The 18887-nt window shown below is 40.1% G+C and overlaps 1 protein-coding gene across 1 annotated transcript in view; it reads left to right on the top strand.

Annotated features, from left to right (window-relative positions):
• Window positions 1-18887, top strand: part of Ell2 (elongation factor for RNA polymerase II 2) — a 64865-nt gene that overhangs the window by 14368 nt on the left and 31610 nt on the right. The window contains exon 2 of the mRNA XM_051172577.1: window positions 3404-3451. Within this exon, the coding sequence (XP_051028534.1) occupies window positions 3404-3451 (48 nt within the window). The remainder of the gene's footprint in view (window positions 1-3403; window positions 3452-18887) is intronic.

Genomic DNA, 18887 nt, shown 5'->3' with positions numbered 1-18887 from the left:
GTCTGACAGGGCTGGCTAGCTCCTTGAAAACTTAGAGGTTAGAGAGGGAGGCCTTTATTCGGTTGCCGGGTGATAAATACCTGAAGTAGGCCGTGAACCTCCAAAGGAGACTAACAGCTTAATTTGAGGGAATCTACTGCATACTGACTCTAGTGGATGACTGCTAGCCCCCTTTTTCTCTGGTAACTGATACTCAGACTATCAACGCACCTTCTCATTGGGCCTTGGGAGTGTCTGTGGGTTCACCATCTCCTGTTGACTTCAAATGCAAGTCACACTAATTCAGAATCTTCTAAAGCCCCTGGAGCTGTTTTCAAGCCACTTTCCCAGCCTTCCCCTACCTACCTACCCTAATTCATTTCTCTTCCTATATTTTAAATGCTGCCTTCCTTGAGGGGGCGCGGAGAGGAGAGAGAGAGAGACATAGAGAGACAGAGACACAGAGAGAGACAGAGAGACAGAGGGTGGGAGAGAGAAGGAAGGAAGGAAGGAAGGAAGGAAGGGGGAAAACTTTCAACAGCTTTCTTTTGTTCTTTTTTTTTTTTCAGATCATTGTCTTTATTCAGAAAATTTTAAGAGCCTTTAATTATTTAGCACATTGAAGACAAAGTTTAAAGATCATCAGTGCGAGATTGCCAGGAGGTTGGGTTAAGGTTATTTAACAGGGTGATAAACTCTTTGAGCAGAGATCTTGGTACCCCGTTTCTGACCACGTCCCCTGGATGGGGAGGCCTGGCGGCACTCAGAGGAAGGATAGTGAATTACCAAGAAGAGAGTTACCAAGAAGAGACTCGATACTCTAAGAGCATATATAGGGGGAGAAGGTCTCCCTCAATCACAGACATAGGGGAGGGGAGAAGGGGGGAAGTGGGAGGGAGGGAGGAATAGGAGGAAACAAGGGAAGGGCTAACAATCGAGATGTAATATGAATAAATTAATAAAAAAATAATTGTAGTAAAATAATTTATATACAAATAAAATGATGATTAATAAGTAAAAAAAAAAGAAAGAAAGAAAGAAAGAAAAGAAAAGAAATCTCAAGTTTAAAGTGTCTTACCTACTGTGGCAGACAGAAACTAAAAACAAAGACAGATGTCAAAGCTAGGAGAGCTCGGGCAGGAATTGATGGCTCTACTTTCTGTCCTTCATTTTGTTTTTTTATAAAGACCTCTGCACTGCTGACATACCCTCTGCCCATAGACTGATCATTGTTGTTTTTCCTAAAGAAACTTTTTCTCTTGAGCATGTTTTTGTTTGCTTGGGGTTTTTTGTTTTCTATCAGCTGCTCAAGATCTACCTTTCCCATAGTCCCTTTGGCCTTTCTAGTGTTTGTTTTAAGTTGCATTCTAAACTTCCTTGGAATTCTTACTTTGTTTCCTGGTAAACTTAACCTAGTGCTCGATCATTCTCAGGTTTTTCCCTCCTAAAATGTGACCTCAAGCATAGAGGATTAGGCGCCCCCCCACCCCCTTGCTCTCCTATATCCCACAGCAGATGTGTGGAGGACAAGGCCATATGAGGAAAGTCGCAGGATGAAAGAATCTAAGTCCTGTGTTTCACCAGCGTAGTTATTAATGGAACACAAGGACCAGCGATGGAGGGGAGTTGCCAGGCTGAGGGAGAGTCATGTTAGTGCTTGCTGGCCAGTGAACGATTGTGCTGCTGGGTTTCTAATGAGGACTGTCCTGTAGGCAGTAGTAAGGAGCCATTTGCAGAAAGACAGCCAAGGAACGGAGAAGAGATTCAGTTGTCATCCTACAAGTGTAGCAGGCCTCCAGGGTGGGGCTGAGGTAGAATGAGGAAGGGGCAGGTACTAGCTTTTGAAACAAGGGCTAGTGTCTCTTAGCACAAGGAAGAGGTAGCATGCAGTGGGAAAGTCAGCAGCTTGAAAACCGTGTGCCTTTAAGTGGCACAGGAGGGTGGATGGGCTTGGTGGAGAAGCTCAGTGCCAGTGGGAGCAGGAGTCCAGGGCCGCTCTGAGCAGCCTCCAAGCAAAAGTCCGGAGAGTCAAGGAGGCAGGACTAATGGAAATGCTGAGAAGCTACTGTGGAGGGCCACCCTAGTCCCACGTGAAGAGGGGTTCCACAGGCTCTGCACACAGGGTTTACCTCAGGAAGAGTAAGGTTAGCCATGGAAGATAGTTTAGGGTAAGATTTCCCCCTTGAAAGAAAAGTAATCCACACTTTTTTTTCCATAGAAACCTATGAATTAGAATGCGCCACCATTGACTTTTCCCCCAAATCAACCATTACCTTTTCATCTTGCCTTTTTAAAGAACCTGACTTTTTCCACATCAAGACTTGAATTTGTCACCAAGAAGCATTTTGATTCTGTCCCTATGTCTGAAGTTAAATATTACCTTATAGTGGTAGAACTATACAGTGTCTAGCGTAATGTTTCCCTGGACATTATCCATTTTTCTAAATAGTAATGCCACTTTTTTTCAGATTCTGATATTCCCCTAATTGCCAAAAAGAAATTTTCCGTCTTCCCCCTTTACTCTGTTGTAAGCCTGATTAATAAGCTCAGATCTGCAAAGGAGTGTGGGAAGACCCAGAAGTGGTATGTGCTGTGCCAAAGGGAAGGGCGCATAGAGGCTTCTCTCCTTATTTCAGGCACAAACGAGGCAGACACCAGTTCTCATTTCCGTTCACTGGGTTTAAATATAAGGGAATGAAAAGTGCTTTTAAAACTGATGTGTTCCTATTAAGTACTATTCAAGTCTAATTTCCCCACAATTCTGTTAACAATTCAAAATGCCTTCTCTTGGAACATAGAGTAGCGACTGGGAACCCCTGGAAATGGTGGCTAATATTTATAATTACAGCTGTTCCTCCAAATGCACAGCTCTGTGATAAAATGCTGCAGTTACTGCCCCCCGCCCCCCAAAAAGCCACAGCAGATCTCAAGAAATTATACTGTCCTAATAAGGGTTCTGTGGGTGAATTGGCACACCTTTGGACTCTTAAGTAAAAGTGAGTCTTTGGCAAAATTGGGAGGGGTGAAGAACTGCAGTTGGTTGGTTCCTGGACTTTTAATTTTTACCTTTGTGGTGCCATGTTGAATTTTATTTTCAAGGTTCCTCCAATTATTCCTTCTCTTCCTCCCATTCCTATGAAAAATAGGAAACCTGGAATTTTTTATGAATTAGTGTATTTTTTTTCCTCTTGTAAATCATGTCTGTCAATTTGCAGTCATGATTGCTGTACTGCCAAAATGTACTTTTTGTTTGTATTAGCATAGAAATGTGAACAGCTGTGATTACATGCAGACGTCACCATTTACTAAAAAAGGTTTTCATAATGTGAGACAGAAAAGCACATACATTTGAGGTTTAATTATTTAGTTCTGTGTCATAGTAACGAAAGTTTAACTGTTTTTCTTTTCTTTTTCTTTTTTATAGAATTTAATTCCTTTTCAACCTTCAATTCAGTTCCAAGGACTCCAAGGGGTGAGTAATATCAATTTAAGATTAAAATCTAATTGTCTAAAATACCAAAAAGCTTTAAAATTCTGCTTTTATCTTAGTCTCTTCATATAATCAGTCTCATGTTTTGGGAGCTTCATAACTGATATTTAAGATGCTTGAATTGTCTTTATTTAAAAAACAATTCAGAGCTGGTTACTGATGGGTTTTTGTTTGTTTATTTCAAATCATGGATGGCTGTATTTAAACCTTGTCATTGAAGACTAAACATCATGGTTTTATGGAAGTATATTTACCACAACTAAGCAAAGACCTAATTTCATGCAAGTTATGACTACAGTTGTTACTATTAATAAAATATAGCTGTGTGCTTAATCTCTTAATTTTACACAGTAGGAAATTAAATGTACAAACAGATAACATGCTCTGCTAGTAGAGGCAGTTTTGCACATCTGTTTTATTCTGCCCTAGGGGTATAGCTTGGAGGTGGTATGTGTAGGACCCTGGGTCCAGTCACCAACACCAAAGACAACAAGCATAATAGATAACTTTTAATTAAGTGGACCTGCAAATTTTGTGGTTTTAATAGATAATTAACTTTATAGGAGTAATTTAGCTTTTTTACATTTATTAATTTTATGTATATGATGTTTTGTTTGTATGTATTAATGTGTATCATATGTGCGTCTGGGGCTCTTGGAGGTAAGAAGTGCGTGGCTGGGGCTATGGACAGCTGCAAGCCACCATGCGGGTGCTGTGGGTTGCTGGGGTTACGGACAGCTGCGAGCCACCATGCGGGTGTTGGGTATGGAACCTGGGCTGTCTGCAAAAGCTGCAAGTGCTCCTAACTGCCGAGTCATCTCTCCAACCCTGGTATTATTTTTTAATTGTTGCTATTAATATTTAACATTAACAAACTAAATAGATGTTTATTTTGCTTCCTTGCTTGAATTAATTAGTATTCCTGTTCCTATATGTGAGCTATAGCATGGCCATTGGATTACCTATAAGTGGATTTTAGGGCTTCAGAAAAAAGGCAAGCTCAAGGAAGAGGCTTATAAGCTTGCTCATTGTAAATCTACATACTTGTAAATTTTTATAACATCAGAAATATAAAAATATGCCTATATAATAATACAGTCTTTTTAAACCTTATAATATGAAAAACTTTGGAGCCAGATTAATTATATCATTCTGTGGACTAAGAGTACAGTATTTGTAAGCCTTTTGTATAATGCTAACTTGTAGGAGATGTTTGTGTGGATGTCAGCTTTGCTTCTACATGACGGCTTTACAATGAAGTTTCTTCTTCCTCCTTAGTAACTCAGTGTTCATGGATGAGCGTTCTTCTGAGATTTGCTGTAGAGCTTTTTAGTGGTGATTACTTAACTGCATGTGAGTCTATATTTGAGGGGTTAGTCCACTTGTTATTTAAGGCTTCTGGGATTTCCTGCAGATTTTAATGGCATGTGTAGTATTTGAAGGAAAGCTCCCAGTGGCAGGCCTGAGTCCTAGAGCCCGAGAGTGCCGGCTTTTCTGGAGAGCGACACCAGCAGCACCTCAGGCAGGAAAGTAAGGCCTGAGCTGTTTGGAGCTGGAGGGGCCACTGCTCTCCTAGATCTGCTGCTTCCTCTAATTTTCTCTTTAACTTGGTTGAGATCTCAGGCTAACAAAATGCAAATAAGAGACATTTTCTTAGGAGGCCCACGTTAAGACACAACAGCCAAATGACGGAGTGAACACTTGGGGCTACTGAGCTCTGATTCTGACTCTGACGTGCAGACATGGGATCTGGGTCTGCTGCTCAGCGTAGGTCCTGGGTACCACCGAGCAAGGCACTTTACGGCGGAGCCTTCGGCTCTCTCCCCGTGTGTCCAGCCCTCTTGTACTACTGATCTTTGCTTATACTGCTCTGTCCCTTGCTGGCAAAGGTAGTTTGGTCGTAAAATGACTGACAGGTTTAACTCTCAATGTGTGTTTGAATTTTAACAGGTAAGCTTCGGCTCAAACAAGTTGTGATTATATTTGTGTAGTGCACGAGGCTTGGAGGCACTGTAGACTGAGAGAAGAGGATGCTTGGCCCTACCTTGCTTGTTCTGTGTCTGTCTCATCAACACTCTACCCTTTTTATTATTCTCCTGAGAACAAAATTATGGACTCAGCATTGTTTTAGAGCCTGCAGCTGCATTCCGTCTGCCCTTCCCCCTTCCCTTTGCAGCGCTCTCCCCAGCCCTTTGGGACTTAGTAAAAACAAAGACTCATTACAGGGGAGAGAGTGGGTTGGCACAGCCCACAGGGAGCACGCAGAGCCATGACTGTGAGGGTCTTCTATACAGTGCTCCTCTGTTTCTCTTTACAGCCATGATAAGTTAACATTGCCTGTGCCTGATGGCTTTTCAAACCCTTCAGGAGTATACTTACGAAGTTTTCCTGTGTGGAAAATGTGTAGGGTTTTAAATTGGAAGGATTAAACTTAGAATTCCCACAAAAGATAACTTTCTTGGTGGGAGATGTTGTCTTTTTATATCAAATGTAACTGGAAATGTACCTTAACTGTCACGATAGTACCATATGTAAGCAAATTTGAAGTGTAACTGAAACATCATTAAAGTGGCCTTTTAAAGGTGAGCTTACTGGGTTACAGATATACCCTGTTTGGCTGGTGAAGTTTTGCTAAGTCTGCATGGTTATGCCACTCCTCCTTGTAATTATAGGATCCCCACCCCCACTGCTGTAATGTCTGTGGAGGGTCAGAATTTAGATCTTGGCAGATTAGAATTCAAGCCGTTTGAACATGTTCTGTTAGGTTGATGCTAACTTCTACATAAATACAGACTGAAACATCAAAGTATGACAGCATGTTGTTAAAGAGTGGAATTCTAAGAGTCATTGGTTATTTGGGTTTCATTTCTATAGCTGGGCAGCAGCTTTCATGGCAGGAAATGAAAACTGTGTCTCAGAGGCATCCGACCCCTTTCCTATAGTATGAAAGGGCACATAGGAAATGGGATGCTCATTGAGGCTGTTTTCTGTAGGGGAGCAGTTGGTTCTGAATGCTAACCTTGAATGCTAGGAACTGAGTACAACTAAAAATATCTTTCTTTATTCTCCCGTTTGGTGCAGCCAGTTATCTTCACAGGTCTAATCTATACCTAGAGTACCTACATATGACTTCAGGTTTACTTAAGATTTTTAAGTTAGAATATTCAGAGGAAAATGACAGCACAGTGTACCAGTCTCCAAAAGCTGCATCTTCATAGTTAAGTAAGCTTTACAAAAAGTAGCACTTTTTTCTCTTCCTTTTAAATAGTAAAAGCAAAGCAGGTGACTTTGTCAAGGATGTTTATTCCAGTGAAGTTTGAAAAACCAGTCCGTGTAGCTTTATGGAATTGAACGTTTCTAAGGGAACAGAGTTGGCGAAACGCTCTTCCCACCTTATTGGCGAGCTCTAAAAGTGTTTCTGGAAAGTTCACTCAGTGGTTGATCCAGCCAGCTGTTGTTGATACAGCTGACAACTAACAGTTATTTCACAAACTATACAAGTACCTAATTGACTTAGTTCATAGGTTAAGTAATTGTTCTGCTTGCTTCTTGGTTTCATATTTTTTTGTTGTGGTTTGGTTTGGTTTGGTTTGGTTGGGTTTGGGTTTTGGTTTTGGTTTTGGTTTTCTCAGATATGGCCTTTCTGTGTTGCCCAGGCTAGCCTGCAACTTTCAGTGTGGGTCAGATTGACTTTGAACTTGAAAGAATCCACCCACTTCTCCCTGCCAAATACTTAAATTACAGGCATTTAGCTACCCGCTCAGCTTATGGGTTTATTTTGTGAAGCCTTCCTACATGTCACAGGCTAGCCTAGGACTGGAGATCCTTTGCTTTGGCTTCCAAAGCACTAATATTACAGGCATATGCTAGAATGCCCAAGATTTGCATTAGTATGAAATAATATAAACACACGGTTTTCACTCTTACAGGATTTCCAGCCTGACAAACACATGCAGGAAAGGGTTAATACTAAATAAAGGATTTAAGCTAGAACTTTCACACAGCACTTCTATAAAAGGGTTATTCATTCTATAGGAACCATCAATAACAAGGCTTTGTGTGTGTTTTTGACTGTGAGAATCAACATTTTAAACAAAGGTTTTTGCGGGTTCAAAATGGTATATGTTAGCTATACATATGTTATATACCTGTAATGCCAGCATTTTGCATGCTGAATCCAGAAAATTTAGAGTTTAAGGCCAGCATGGGGCACCTATCAAGACGTTATATTAAAAAGGAAGAGAGTGAGGGAAAGTCTGTGCTGGCAATAAATGTATAAAATTCTAAAAGCCTAATTAAGAACGGTGTGTTCACACGACATTTTGTACTCACAAATAAATGTGAGAAATGTGATAATTGGGATAACATCTAAAATAGCAAGATTTCTACTAGCAAATAATGCTGGTATGTGCTGCCCTTGTAATTGATATGCTGTGGCTTCACGTACTATTGTCTAGAGAATGATCATCCTAGGAAAATGAGAAATAATATTAAAAATTTTCGTGGTATGAGATTGTAGAATCTATATTATCTCAGTATTTATTATGAGAATGTTATTTATAAGTTATTTTTAATTGCATACTTTCATATTTAGTATTTCCAGAGGCTATAAAAAAATAGTAGTTTGGCATATACAATTTTGAAATTATCTGAAAGATGTTGAAAAAAATTTCTATATACTATGTATTTTTTTATACTGAGTGAAACACCATCACACCTGCCTTTTCAAGACAGAAGAATCCAGCCAAACAAGTTATAAATGTTTGCCTTCCAAAAAGGCACAGGGAACTCCTGATATAACTGGTAGCTTTAATGGCTTGAATAGTGCTGTAAATTCTTGCACTAGCATCATTAACTCAAAAGCCCAGAGGTTTGGATTTTGCTTTGAAATTTCCTGTTTAAGCTCTGACCTTAGCATAGCATTCAGAAATACTTTGCTAATTATTTATTTTACTTTGTAGGGATTGAGGAGAAGATTGGGTCTAAAAGGCTAAATTATATAGTATTTGAAATTAGTAGGCAATTTCAACTCACCCTGCATATGCTTCCCGCAGATTGCCCTTCCCTACCCAACTTGGTACCTGGAAAGCAAAGATAACTATGGGCTTGGAACAAGCAGCAAAGACAAAAATAAATCCTCAGCACTGCCTTTCTCTTAGATGATATGCCTTCCTCTGGCTTCTTGGCCCCTGCTGTTTCTGGTTTGGCTAGCCCACTAGTTTTGCAAACAGTTGTGTCTAGTCAGTCTGCTCAAAAGTTGCTGATTAGAGGCCAATAGATTCTCTTGTCTCTGAATGTGACTCTTTCTAGAAGACTCTTAAAGTTATATTTGTCTATCATGGTATTTTGTTTTAATGTTTTGCATACTATAGTGGTTTATGCCTAAAAACAACATTTATATTAATATTTATGTTGAATTACAATTCTTGCATATTGTCTAAGGTGTTAATTATTTAACTTTTGTATTCACACGAACATAGTTTTTTTTTAAAAATCTCATTTAGCTAAAGATGTGAGCTGCCTCTGGACGCTCATTATCGCTAATGAGTGAAGTCTTACTTTGAAGCTGTTGTGAACCAACCGCCTCTCTAATTTTACGTTGTCACTCGTCTGTGCCCTGCTTTTCTTCGTGAATAAGGACTAGCCTCTGGGCTTTCTAAATTAGCAGAGGCAGTGAGCTAAATTCAGTATCTTCACAGCATGAGTGGGTATTGTTACAGGCATCTAAAACACAAAAAAAGAGCCTAGGCTAGCCCCTGCCTCTCAGGTGTTTTAGAATGGCAGAAGGCAAGAGGGTGACTTAGCCTATGTTTGTAGGGCCTCGGAGAACTATCTGGCAGTGTTTCCTAACTACAGTTTTGCAGAGACCCCAATAAGGAGCATAGTAAGATAGGTCCCCAAAAGCATGAGTGTGGGGAGGAGTGCTCATCCCTTCTGCCCTTCATTTTGGGGAACAGGACTGGAGCTGGCCAATCTGAAGGGTCACAGATGCTACAAACTGCTCAGCAGGGCGCTGATTTCCAGTCTCTGCTCAGCAACATCCAGGCACCAGGGTAGACAGTGCAGATGGACAGCGGTAAATGTGACCTCCAGCTGCTAACTAGCCCTTAGTCCTAACCGACATTATGTAATATATTGTTTGCTGATAAAAATCTGTCATTGATAGCTTTACGGGTCGTTACCCGTGAAAAACTAAAATTCATGCAACTGAGTCATATGTTTTTTACAGATAATGTCATTTTGATAGCACTCAGTGATTTAAGCTTGAAAATAATAATTTTATCTGTCAACGACACTGGTGCTTCCTATTGTTAGCTAAACTACATCTTAAATTTGAACCATTAGCTCTTGACCTCTTTCTATGTCCTGTGTGCACAAATGACAAGATTTTAAGAACTGTATTTGAAAAAAAACAAAGAATATGTAGTGCTCCAGATCTTATTTCAGACAACATTTTACACATGTTAAAGAAAACGGTGGCATTGGCTCCAGTGTGTGTATGCAGTTTCCATTTTAACATTTAAGTTGAACTAGGATGCATCTCGTTATCAGCAGCATCTTCACGTTCATTGTGTCATAGTCTGACGTTTTGAGGTACATAGTGCTGCATCAGGCCGTGACTCTTCTCCAACTTGCTAGCCTCCTAGATTCAGTGGCCTCTTGACAGTGCAGTGCAAGTATCTAACACCCTGATGGCTTCATATCGTCTTTCAGCTGCTTTATTTATTACTGTTATCCTGATGTATTGTTAAATCTAGAGAATTTAAAGAGAAGAAGTATCTTTATGAATTTTGTATTGCTGCTACGGACTCTAAGCACTTTAAGTATATTATTCTTGCCTAATTACTACAGCAATGCTATGGAGGAGACGGTGATTTTATTCCTGATGTGTGAACTGTTGCTGTAAAGTTAATGGTACTGAAATGCCAGCAGGTGGTACTTGGCCTTGCATTGCTTGCCGAAGGAGGCTGCCTGATTCAGTTCAAGGCATCAGTTCTTTTCCCTACCTTCCTGTGATTAAGTGCTCAGTACATATGTCTTTAATTTTTTTCTCGCATTCCTATACACATTTGTTGATCACCTCACCAACTGTTAAGTAAAGTGATAGACAGGAAGACATCAGAGAAGTCCCTTTGGAGCTAAGTTTATAATGTCACCAGGGTTACCTGGTAAGAGAAGAGGTGAATACTTTTTGGACCTGAGTTTTCACAGTATGAGCAAACTGGAAACAGGGTGGCAGGTGTCTCCAATTCTCATGGAATTGCTTGTCTGTAAATCTCTCTGGAGGTCTGTGGTAAAGTCTGGAAATCCAGACTTTGAAAACTTTCCCATCCAGTTTTCTCATAGCTGGATTCATTATAAAAAATGTGTGTGTGTGTGCCCAGAAGAGACTCCACCACACAACAAGGACATATGCTCAACCATGTTCATAGCAGCCTTATTCGTAATAGCTAGAACCTAGAAACAACCTAAATGTCCTTCAGTCGAAGAATGGATAAAGAAACTGTGGTACATTTACACTATGGAATACTACTCAGCTATTAAAAAATAAGAAAATCCTGAAATTTGCAGGCAAATGGATGGAACTAGAAATGATCATAATAAGTGAGTTAACCCAGGCCCAGAAATACTCACATGGTATAGACTCACTTATAGTTGGACACTAGCCCAACAGGGATGTCCCCTGAAAAATCTTCACTTACCTGGAGATTGGGATAGATATGGGGACCTCCTATGAGACTCTAGGTGAGAGAAGTATGGGAGAATGGGGAAATAGAACGATCCAGAGGGTCCTAGAAACCTACAAGAAGAACATCATGATGGGCAGATCTGGACCCGGGGGCGGGGGGAGGGGGGGGTCTGCTCAAACTACTGCAGCAACCAAGGACAATACACGCAGTAAACATTAAACCCCCCACTCTGATCTAGCCAATGGACAGGACATTATCCACAGTTGTGTGGAGAGCAGAGACTGACTCTGACATGAACTCCGGTGCCCCATATTTAACCACTTCCCCTTGAGTGCCTGGTGGCACTCAGAGAAAGAATAGGCAGGCTACCAAGATGAGACTTGATAGGCTGTGACCATATGGTGGGGGAGGAGGTTCCCCTCAGTCATAGACATAGGGTAGGGGAATGGCGTAAAAGCGGGAGGAAGGGAGGAACAGGAGGATACAAGTGAGGGGATAGCGATTGAGATGTAATTTGAATAAGTTAAAAATAAAAAAATAGAATGTGTATGAATGTGTGTGGTATGGTGTGTGTATATAGATGTGCAAATATGTAGAGTCTTTCTTAGGCGAAGACTTATAACTGTTAACAATTTCTGAGTAAGACTTCTGATGGGAGGAAGTTATATCTGAGGATGAATATCTTTCAAACATATTTACAAATCATCTTCATTAATACAAACAATTGTGCATGGGGAGATAGTTCAGTGGGTGAAGTCTGTGCTGTGCAAGCATAAGGACCTAAGTTCGTATCTCTGGCACCCACACAAAAAACAGGTGTGGCGGTGTCCATCCCTTACCCTATCCCTAAAAGGCAGAGGTAGAAGTATCTTGGGGTTTCCATGCCCAGCCAATGCAGCCAGTCAATGGGCTCCAGTTTTAGTGAGAGACATCATCTGAAAAAAATAAATAAAGGTGGAAAATTATAGAGGAAATACTCGTGTAGGTTTCCGCAGTCACATGTAATAAGCAACCATACATGTGCATACCACCCCGTACCCCACACATACACTCGTGACCACGCACCAAGTCAAAACAGTTCCCTTAAGGCCTTAGTACATATGGGCTCACACATTCACAAAGCTGAAACAAAAGTTCCACTGTGTGAGATTTATTTACCTTAACTTCATCTGTACATTAAGGCTTCCTTTTGTTATATTCTCTTCTCATTTAAAAAGAATCCTGTAAATAAATAAAAAGAGATGTTCTAAAGAGATGGGGCTGGAGAGATAACTCGCTATGTAAGGAATACTTGCTGCTCTTGCCCAGTTCCTGAATTTGGTTTTTAGCACCCACTTGGCAGCTAACAACCAGCTGCAGCACCAGTTCCCAAGGCTCTGATGCCCTCTCTCACCTATTGCAGGCACGAGGCACACACGGTACAGAAACATGCATGCAGACAAAATATCCACACACTAAATACAAGTAATAGAAAGTTAAAATAGTGCAAAGAATCCTGACCACAGTCTGCTGAACTAATGCCGTTCTCTTCCAGGCGGTTACCATCAGTGCCTTTCAAACACTTCAGGAGACCGTCACCTAATTTAAGTTTTAATTTAATAGTCAGTCATGTGGTCAGAGTTGTATTTTTAACGTGCTTTGACCTTGGTGAGAGAAAAGGTAAATGGGAAGGTTGAGCTCGCTCTGTGTTGGTTGCTTGCGTATTTGGTTGGATGGATAGGCATCACTCAAAGATCGAAGTGGATGAGAACAAAAGAGTGATTGTTTGGGTCAGCTGTTTAGGTAGGTCTCTCATAGCTCTTCCAGCCTTCTTCTGTCAACGTGGAGCTGCCCAGTTGGCATCAACACTAGAAATTTGTACCAAAAGGGTTTTCGAAAGTGACTCCAAAGGGCTTGTTTCTAGTAAACAGGGAGATGTATTTATAGAGCGATTCTGACATGAAGCTGCACTTACAGACTTTTTTTCAGCTGTAGAGAATACTTCCTTACTTATGAATACTTAAATGCGCATCACTACTAGGAGCAGCAGCAGACTAGAGGGACTGTGTGGACTGACTCAACGGTAGGACGCCCCACAGTTATCACATCATTATAGCTCTACAGCATAGTGGTGAAAATTTTCACCTGGGCTGAAGACCAAGTAGGGTGATACCATTTTATCGAATGAGTATAGTCCTGAGTAGCCATTCAGGTGAAAGGCACATTTTGTGGTTATCATATGATAAAGGTATTAAAAGCCAAACGCAGTGGTAACAGCAGAAGTTCTGGTACTGGTTGTTACCTTTGGTATGGAAAGGCAGGCTCAGAGGAGGAGACCGAGTTTGCTGTCCACAAGTTGGTGATTTTACAGATGTCAAGCTTTGTAATTCAAAATGTATTTGTTTGTAGAAGTAAAAATATAGATTAAGGTTTGTCCTTGTTATTACTAATTTTAAATGTATTTCTTTTATCTTCATGGGTTAAATGAAAAAGAAAACTACAACATGTTTTAATAGATGCCCCCAAAAAGGTCATTTGTTACCAGTATTTTCTAAATGTACATAAACAAACACAAGAGAAATTTTTGGAGATGTCAGGCTTGATATGAAAATCTGGGTAAAAAGCTAAATATTAAAGTTTTGTTTTGTGTTTGTTTGCTTTTTAACAAGCTGACAAGAGGACTGGAAAAGGCAAGTCTTGAGACTTTATCTGGAGTTAGACACAGCTGAGTATTGTGCCGCTTAGCTACTGATAGAGCTGCCTTGTCATCTATCAGTGGAGAAAGCCTTCTGTCTGCTCTCTCCACAGGCGGAGTTGCTACCATTATCAAAGGTGTGGGAGGAGAGGAGTGTGCCTGCTGAGTTAAGGCATGGAGGCAGTGGTATTGGGAGGGCTACTGAGGCCTACCCAGGGTGAAATCTGTAAAAGGCCGATTAGGGAATAAGCAGCAGCAGCAGCAGTTAGATTTGAAGGGCTAGTGTGCTTAGAAGAGTTAGGTTAACAAGACTGAGCTCAGTAGGAAACTGATGAACAATTCATTTGGGTTGACTCCGGTAGAGACTGCCTTTAAGAGGAATGAAGTCCCATTTCCATTGGACAGTGAGCAAGTGCTGACCTGCTCTGCCACAGCGGTCTGAAAGTCTTGTGTTTGTTTATAAAGAAAAATAGGACTTAAGATGCTCACAGTTAGTTTTGTTTCTTGTTCTTTAGGGATGGTAATGTTCTGTATCTTCCTTAGAGAACTTGAAGAAAAGAACCTTACAAGTCAAGATTAATATTGAAGAAACTCTTAGCATCTTACAGCTGATGACACTTTTTTTCTTAAATACAGCTTTCAAAATATTTAAGCTGACTGAGTCATGAAGGGCAAGTTGCATAGTAATAGCCTAAAATCTAATTTATTTTTATAAACCCTGTATTGTTTCTGTTTGAAAGATAAATGAAGCGAATAAACATTTTAGAACTGTTTAAAGTACAGAAAAAAAAATAAAGATGAGGACAGCGGTGTGGACCAATGGTAAGCAGTTCCATTGGATTTCTTCTAGTATATTTTTTTCTCATTCTTACACATAAATTTTTAAAAATTTGCAGAGGCAACTGGGTATGGTGTTGCATGTCTGCAGTCCCAGCACTTGGGAGCGAAGGCAGGAAGATCAGGAGTTCATAGCCAGCCTCAGCTGCATAGTGAGTTTGACGCTGGACTGAGCTACATGAGACTTCATCTTAAAAAAATAAAAATAAAAATAAAAAAACTAAATAAAACTTTTAAACTACAGAGACAATGTATTTATTGATTACTTTTAAATGTTCTATGTTTAAAGCCACAGTAGGATCCTTTTTGTATAGTAAAGGTTAGCTATTCTGTGATTACTTACACAGTTATTATGCATAATAACACCACAAGGAACATCCTTGGGCATTTTGTTTTATTTTCATCTCTGTTTCTTAGGATAGGTTCAGAGATGTAGAATACAATAGGTCAGGGAGTGTGAATGGTTTTCAGTAATGCCTCTGGAAGGATACTGTTTTCTGTTCTCTTTGGAAGTGCTCTCAGGGGGTGATTTCCCTGGCCAATATTGAATGCATATGGGTTGTTTTTTTTTTTTTTTAATCATCATTTGATAATTGATGTGGTTAGGGGTACACACTTCTCTTACAGAGGACCTGGGTTTAGTTCCCAGCACTAATGTAAGGTGGCTCATGCCTGCTCATCCCCTGTAACTCCAGGGGATCCAACATCCTTTTCCAGTATCTGCAGGTACAACACACACACACACACACTCGACACAAATAAAATAAATCTGTTTTTAAAAACTGATGTATGATTTGCTTAATTATACCTGGCATATGCTAAGTACTGTAGTGTTTTAAGGTGCCATGAAGTATAATCAAATGTTTTCTCCATTTGATAATGCCAGAAGGAGTGGTTTTGAATTCTTTCCATTTCTTTTTATTACTCATGTTTCTCTTCAATATAGTGGGGATAGTCTTTATGTTTATAATTTATGAGACTCTTTGAGATAACTACCTTATTTCAGTAATTATAAAAATACAGTATTTATGTAACCTTTTACACATTTTGCTGTTTTGACATTTCTGCTTACCATTGTTTATAATCCTAATAATTTAACATGCTTGGATTTCTGCTCTCCTTTGGAGCGGTCTCCTGTAAGGAACATTCTTTCCCCCTCCCACATGGCTTCTTCACACTGTAGGAATTCAGTGAGTTATTGGCTATGATGAGGTGAAAATACTTTACTACTTCATACAGCACTTTTGTCCTGGCGTGATGGCTTAGTGGGTGGTGGTGTACTCTCTAGAAGTCTGTGGCTATATGGAGGATAATCACCTAGATGTTTCATTGTCTGCATTGTATACATGCAGTATTACTCTACCGTTCGTGTGTAAGTACTCACCCTTTCTTTGACAATATCTCTTCCTCTGTGTGGAGACAGGTCTTCTCAATGGGCCAGCCATACCATCCCTAGACATCTTTTAACCTTTTATTTCTTATAGTCATAAATCAACTTATCTGGAGGTTTGATAGGTTCTTTTTGCATCTCCTATATGGCATCCTGTTACCTGAGGTCTCTTTAGCCATAAGAACTATGTCCTCTCATTTAGTAGTTGATGTTCGGCATCAGTAGCTGTGAAATTAGGAATAGTGTTTTTATCTCTTTATAGGTTTTAGGAAATTAACATGTGAGTTTGATGTATGAAAATTAAATGGAAATGCATTTTATGGAATTATATATGCATATTCTAGAACAGGAATTATTTTCAGAGCAGATAATTGGGGAAAGATGTATAAAAGGTTCAAATAGTCCAGGCCTCACTCTTCTTTAGGACTGTACTTCAGCACAAGAAGTTTGAAAAACAAAAAGGAAAGGTCAACTGGTCAACCACCTTTTTCAGTATATTTATTAAAATGATAATTAAACAAGTGGCCAACCTTATTCTTTTACATTATTTTTTTTCAGTTAAGGCCAACTGGTTGCTTGCTTCCAGGAGTTAAGTCAGGAGGGGAGGAGAGAAAAGGGTGGGAGAGGGACAACCAATCAACTCCATTGGGAGATAGATGAGTGCCAGAAGATTTAATTTTGAAAACTAAGAAGCTTTAAAAAAAAAAAAATCTTGACATTAGTTGATAGTGGAACACAGAATTAAGAGCTGGACACCCCTCTATTTCAATTCGGAAATATTTTTCTTCATACACAACAGTTGTTTTTATTAGTGAGCGTGCAAGTTTTCGTGGTGATGTTGATTGAACTGGGCTAAAACCATGCGTTTTGCAAAATCTCAGGCCTAGGCCAACCTTTCTGTTGATCTTCAGGGCAGCTCCTACCTGTCAGGTCCCAGTCTCTCCACTAGATTTACACCACTGCTGGTGACTGCCAGGCACACACCCTGGGTCTGCCAGCGTTTGCCTGCAGTTCTTCCTGGCGTGGTGTGGCTTTCCTCCTGACCACAGAGGGACGGGAAGAGAGAAGACAGGCAGAGATTCAGAACTTGCTGTTCGCATGTAACATTTTTTTCCTTGTAGGACTCAGATTTGAGCTTTGTTTCAGACAAAAAAAAAAAAAAAAACAAAAAAAAAAAAAAACAAACTTTTTTTTTTTCAAAAGACAAATGTCTGCTTTAAAATTGACCAGAAAAATTTCTCAACCGAGTTTTTGGTCTCTCCCCACGTTTTTTTTTTTAGTGTGCTCTCCCCAGTCCTTAAACTGTCTCCCAGAGTCTTTTAAGATGTGTTTTTAAGAGGTTGGGGTGTGTTTTCAGATGGAATTTGAGGCCAGAGTTTCTGTATTTTAGTAATGATGACCTACACTTTTTTAAAAAAAGACAAGCGTGTAATATAAATTTAAGTACCACAAACCCAAGAAGCCACTTCGCCTAGGTTTTCAGGCTAAACATAGCACAAGAGAGGTCAGAAGCTTCCTCACCCTGACTGACATTCATCCGTGTCTCACAGCAGGCAGCTCTACCCTCCAGCTGTGTCTTCTCTGGGCAGTCCTAGTTTTTCAAAGAGCCTTAAGTGAACTATTTCAAATTCATTTGTAATTTTTTAACCACTAGCGTGGTTGTTTGTTTGTATAAATGCAAACATTTATGAGGCAGCTACAATGTCCCAAACATTAAAAAAAAAAGAATACGACCATGGCCCTTGATTCTAAACAACTCAGTCTAATGAGAGAGAAAGGCATAACTCAGTACTCAGTGTTTAACAGAAGTAAAGAGTGAGGGGACTGTGGAGACCCAGAACAGGTACAACTCAGCTCGCCTCACCAGGGAGGCATGGTTCCCTCACAGAGAAAAGGGCCTGAGGTGAGTCATAAATAAAAGAAGTGTTGCCACAAGGTAAACAAGAAGTAGAGACACAGCCCAGTGCTTTCTGGTGGCATAGTACTGCCTCTAAGACTAAGTACACAATGGAGAGTGAGGCCCAGTTCAGCTGGTTTAGTAAAAGAGAACTCTGTGTGTCTGTAAAGGAGCTTCAATCTACCAACCACTTATGGACAGCGAGGTGGGGGAAAAAATCAGTGGTTATATGGGAATGATGTGTTCAGACTGCATTTGAGAGTGATTTTGACTTTAAAAAACTGAGTGAGTTAGCGGGTAAGAACTGAATGATTTAAGAATAGAACTGACACGGGATCAAAATGAAAGCAGAAAGACATGGTCACAGGAATGAGGGCATCAGAACCAAAGCAAGAGAGACAGAGGAGAGCACATGTTTGAGAAACAGTTGGGAGGAAAAGAGAAGCATGTGATGGCTTCGAGTTGCGGTGTCAAGGGTGGCTTGAGGAGGAGATGAGCTAAGTAGGGTTCTGGTAGTGTTCTGGGAGATGACTCGGGGACGTGAAGACAATCCAGTTCTTTTCTATGTCAGCATCAATTCTATGTAATGTATTCATGATTTTTAAATCCTTCCTAAAATAAGAATAATGAGAATCGCTGAGCTCACTGGTAGGTTTTGAGTTTCTGCTCCCCAAGACTTTGCATATATGTGTAGTTCAGCCGTGACTGCACTTTGAACAAACTACATAGATTTTTTTCCCCATGTCTCTCTTACTGTCTTCCAAAAGCTGCTTTAGCATTAAGCTCAAATTTCCGTTTATTTTTAAATATAAATTATTATTCTCTCATGCTCGTCCCTTCAGCCATCTAGCTTTCCCCCGGTCTGTCTCTAATATCTGTTGTTCACATCTTTCCCTTACCAATAACTGCCCACCCCACCACATGTTTTC

This window comes from Acomys russatus, chromosome 30 (genome assembly GCF_903995435.1).
Source record: "Acomys russatus chromosome 30, mAcoRus1.1, whole genome shotgun sequence".
In the NCBI taxonomy this organism is placed as follows: domain Eukaryota; kingdom Metazoa; phylum Chordata; class Mammalia; order Rodentia; family Muridae; genus Acomys; species Acomys russatus.
Note: the sequence above shows the minus strand (reverse complement) of the source record. Positions and strands in the feature narration are given on the sequence as shown.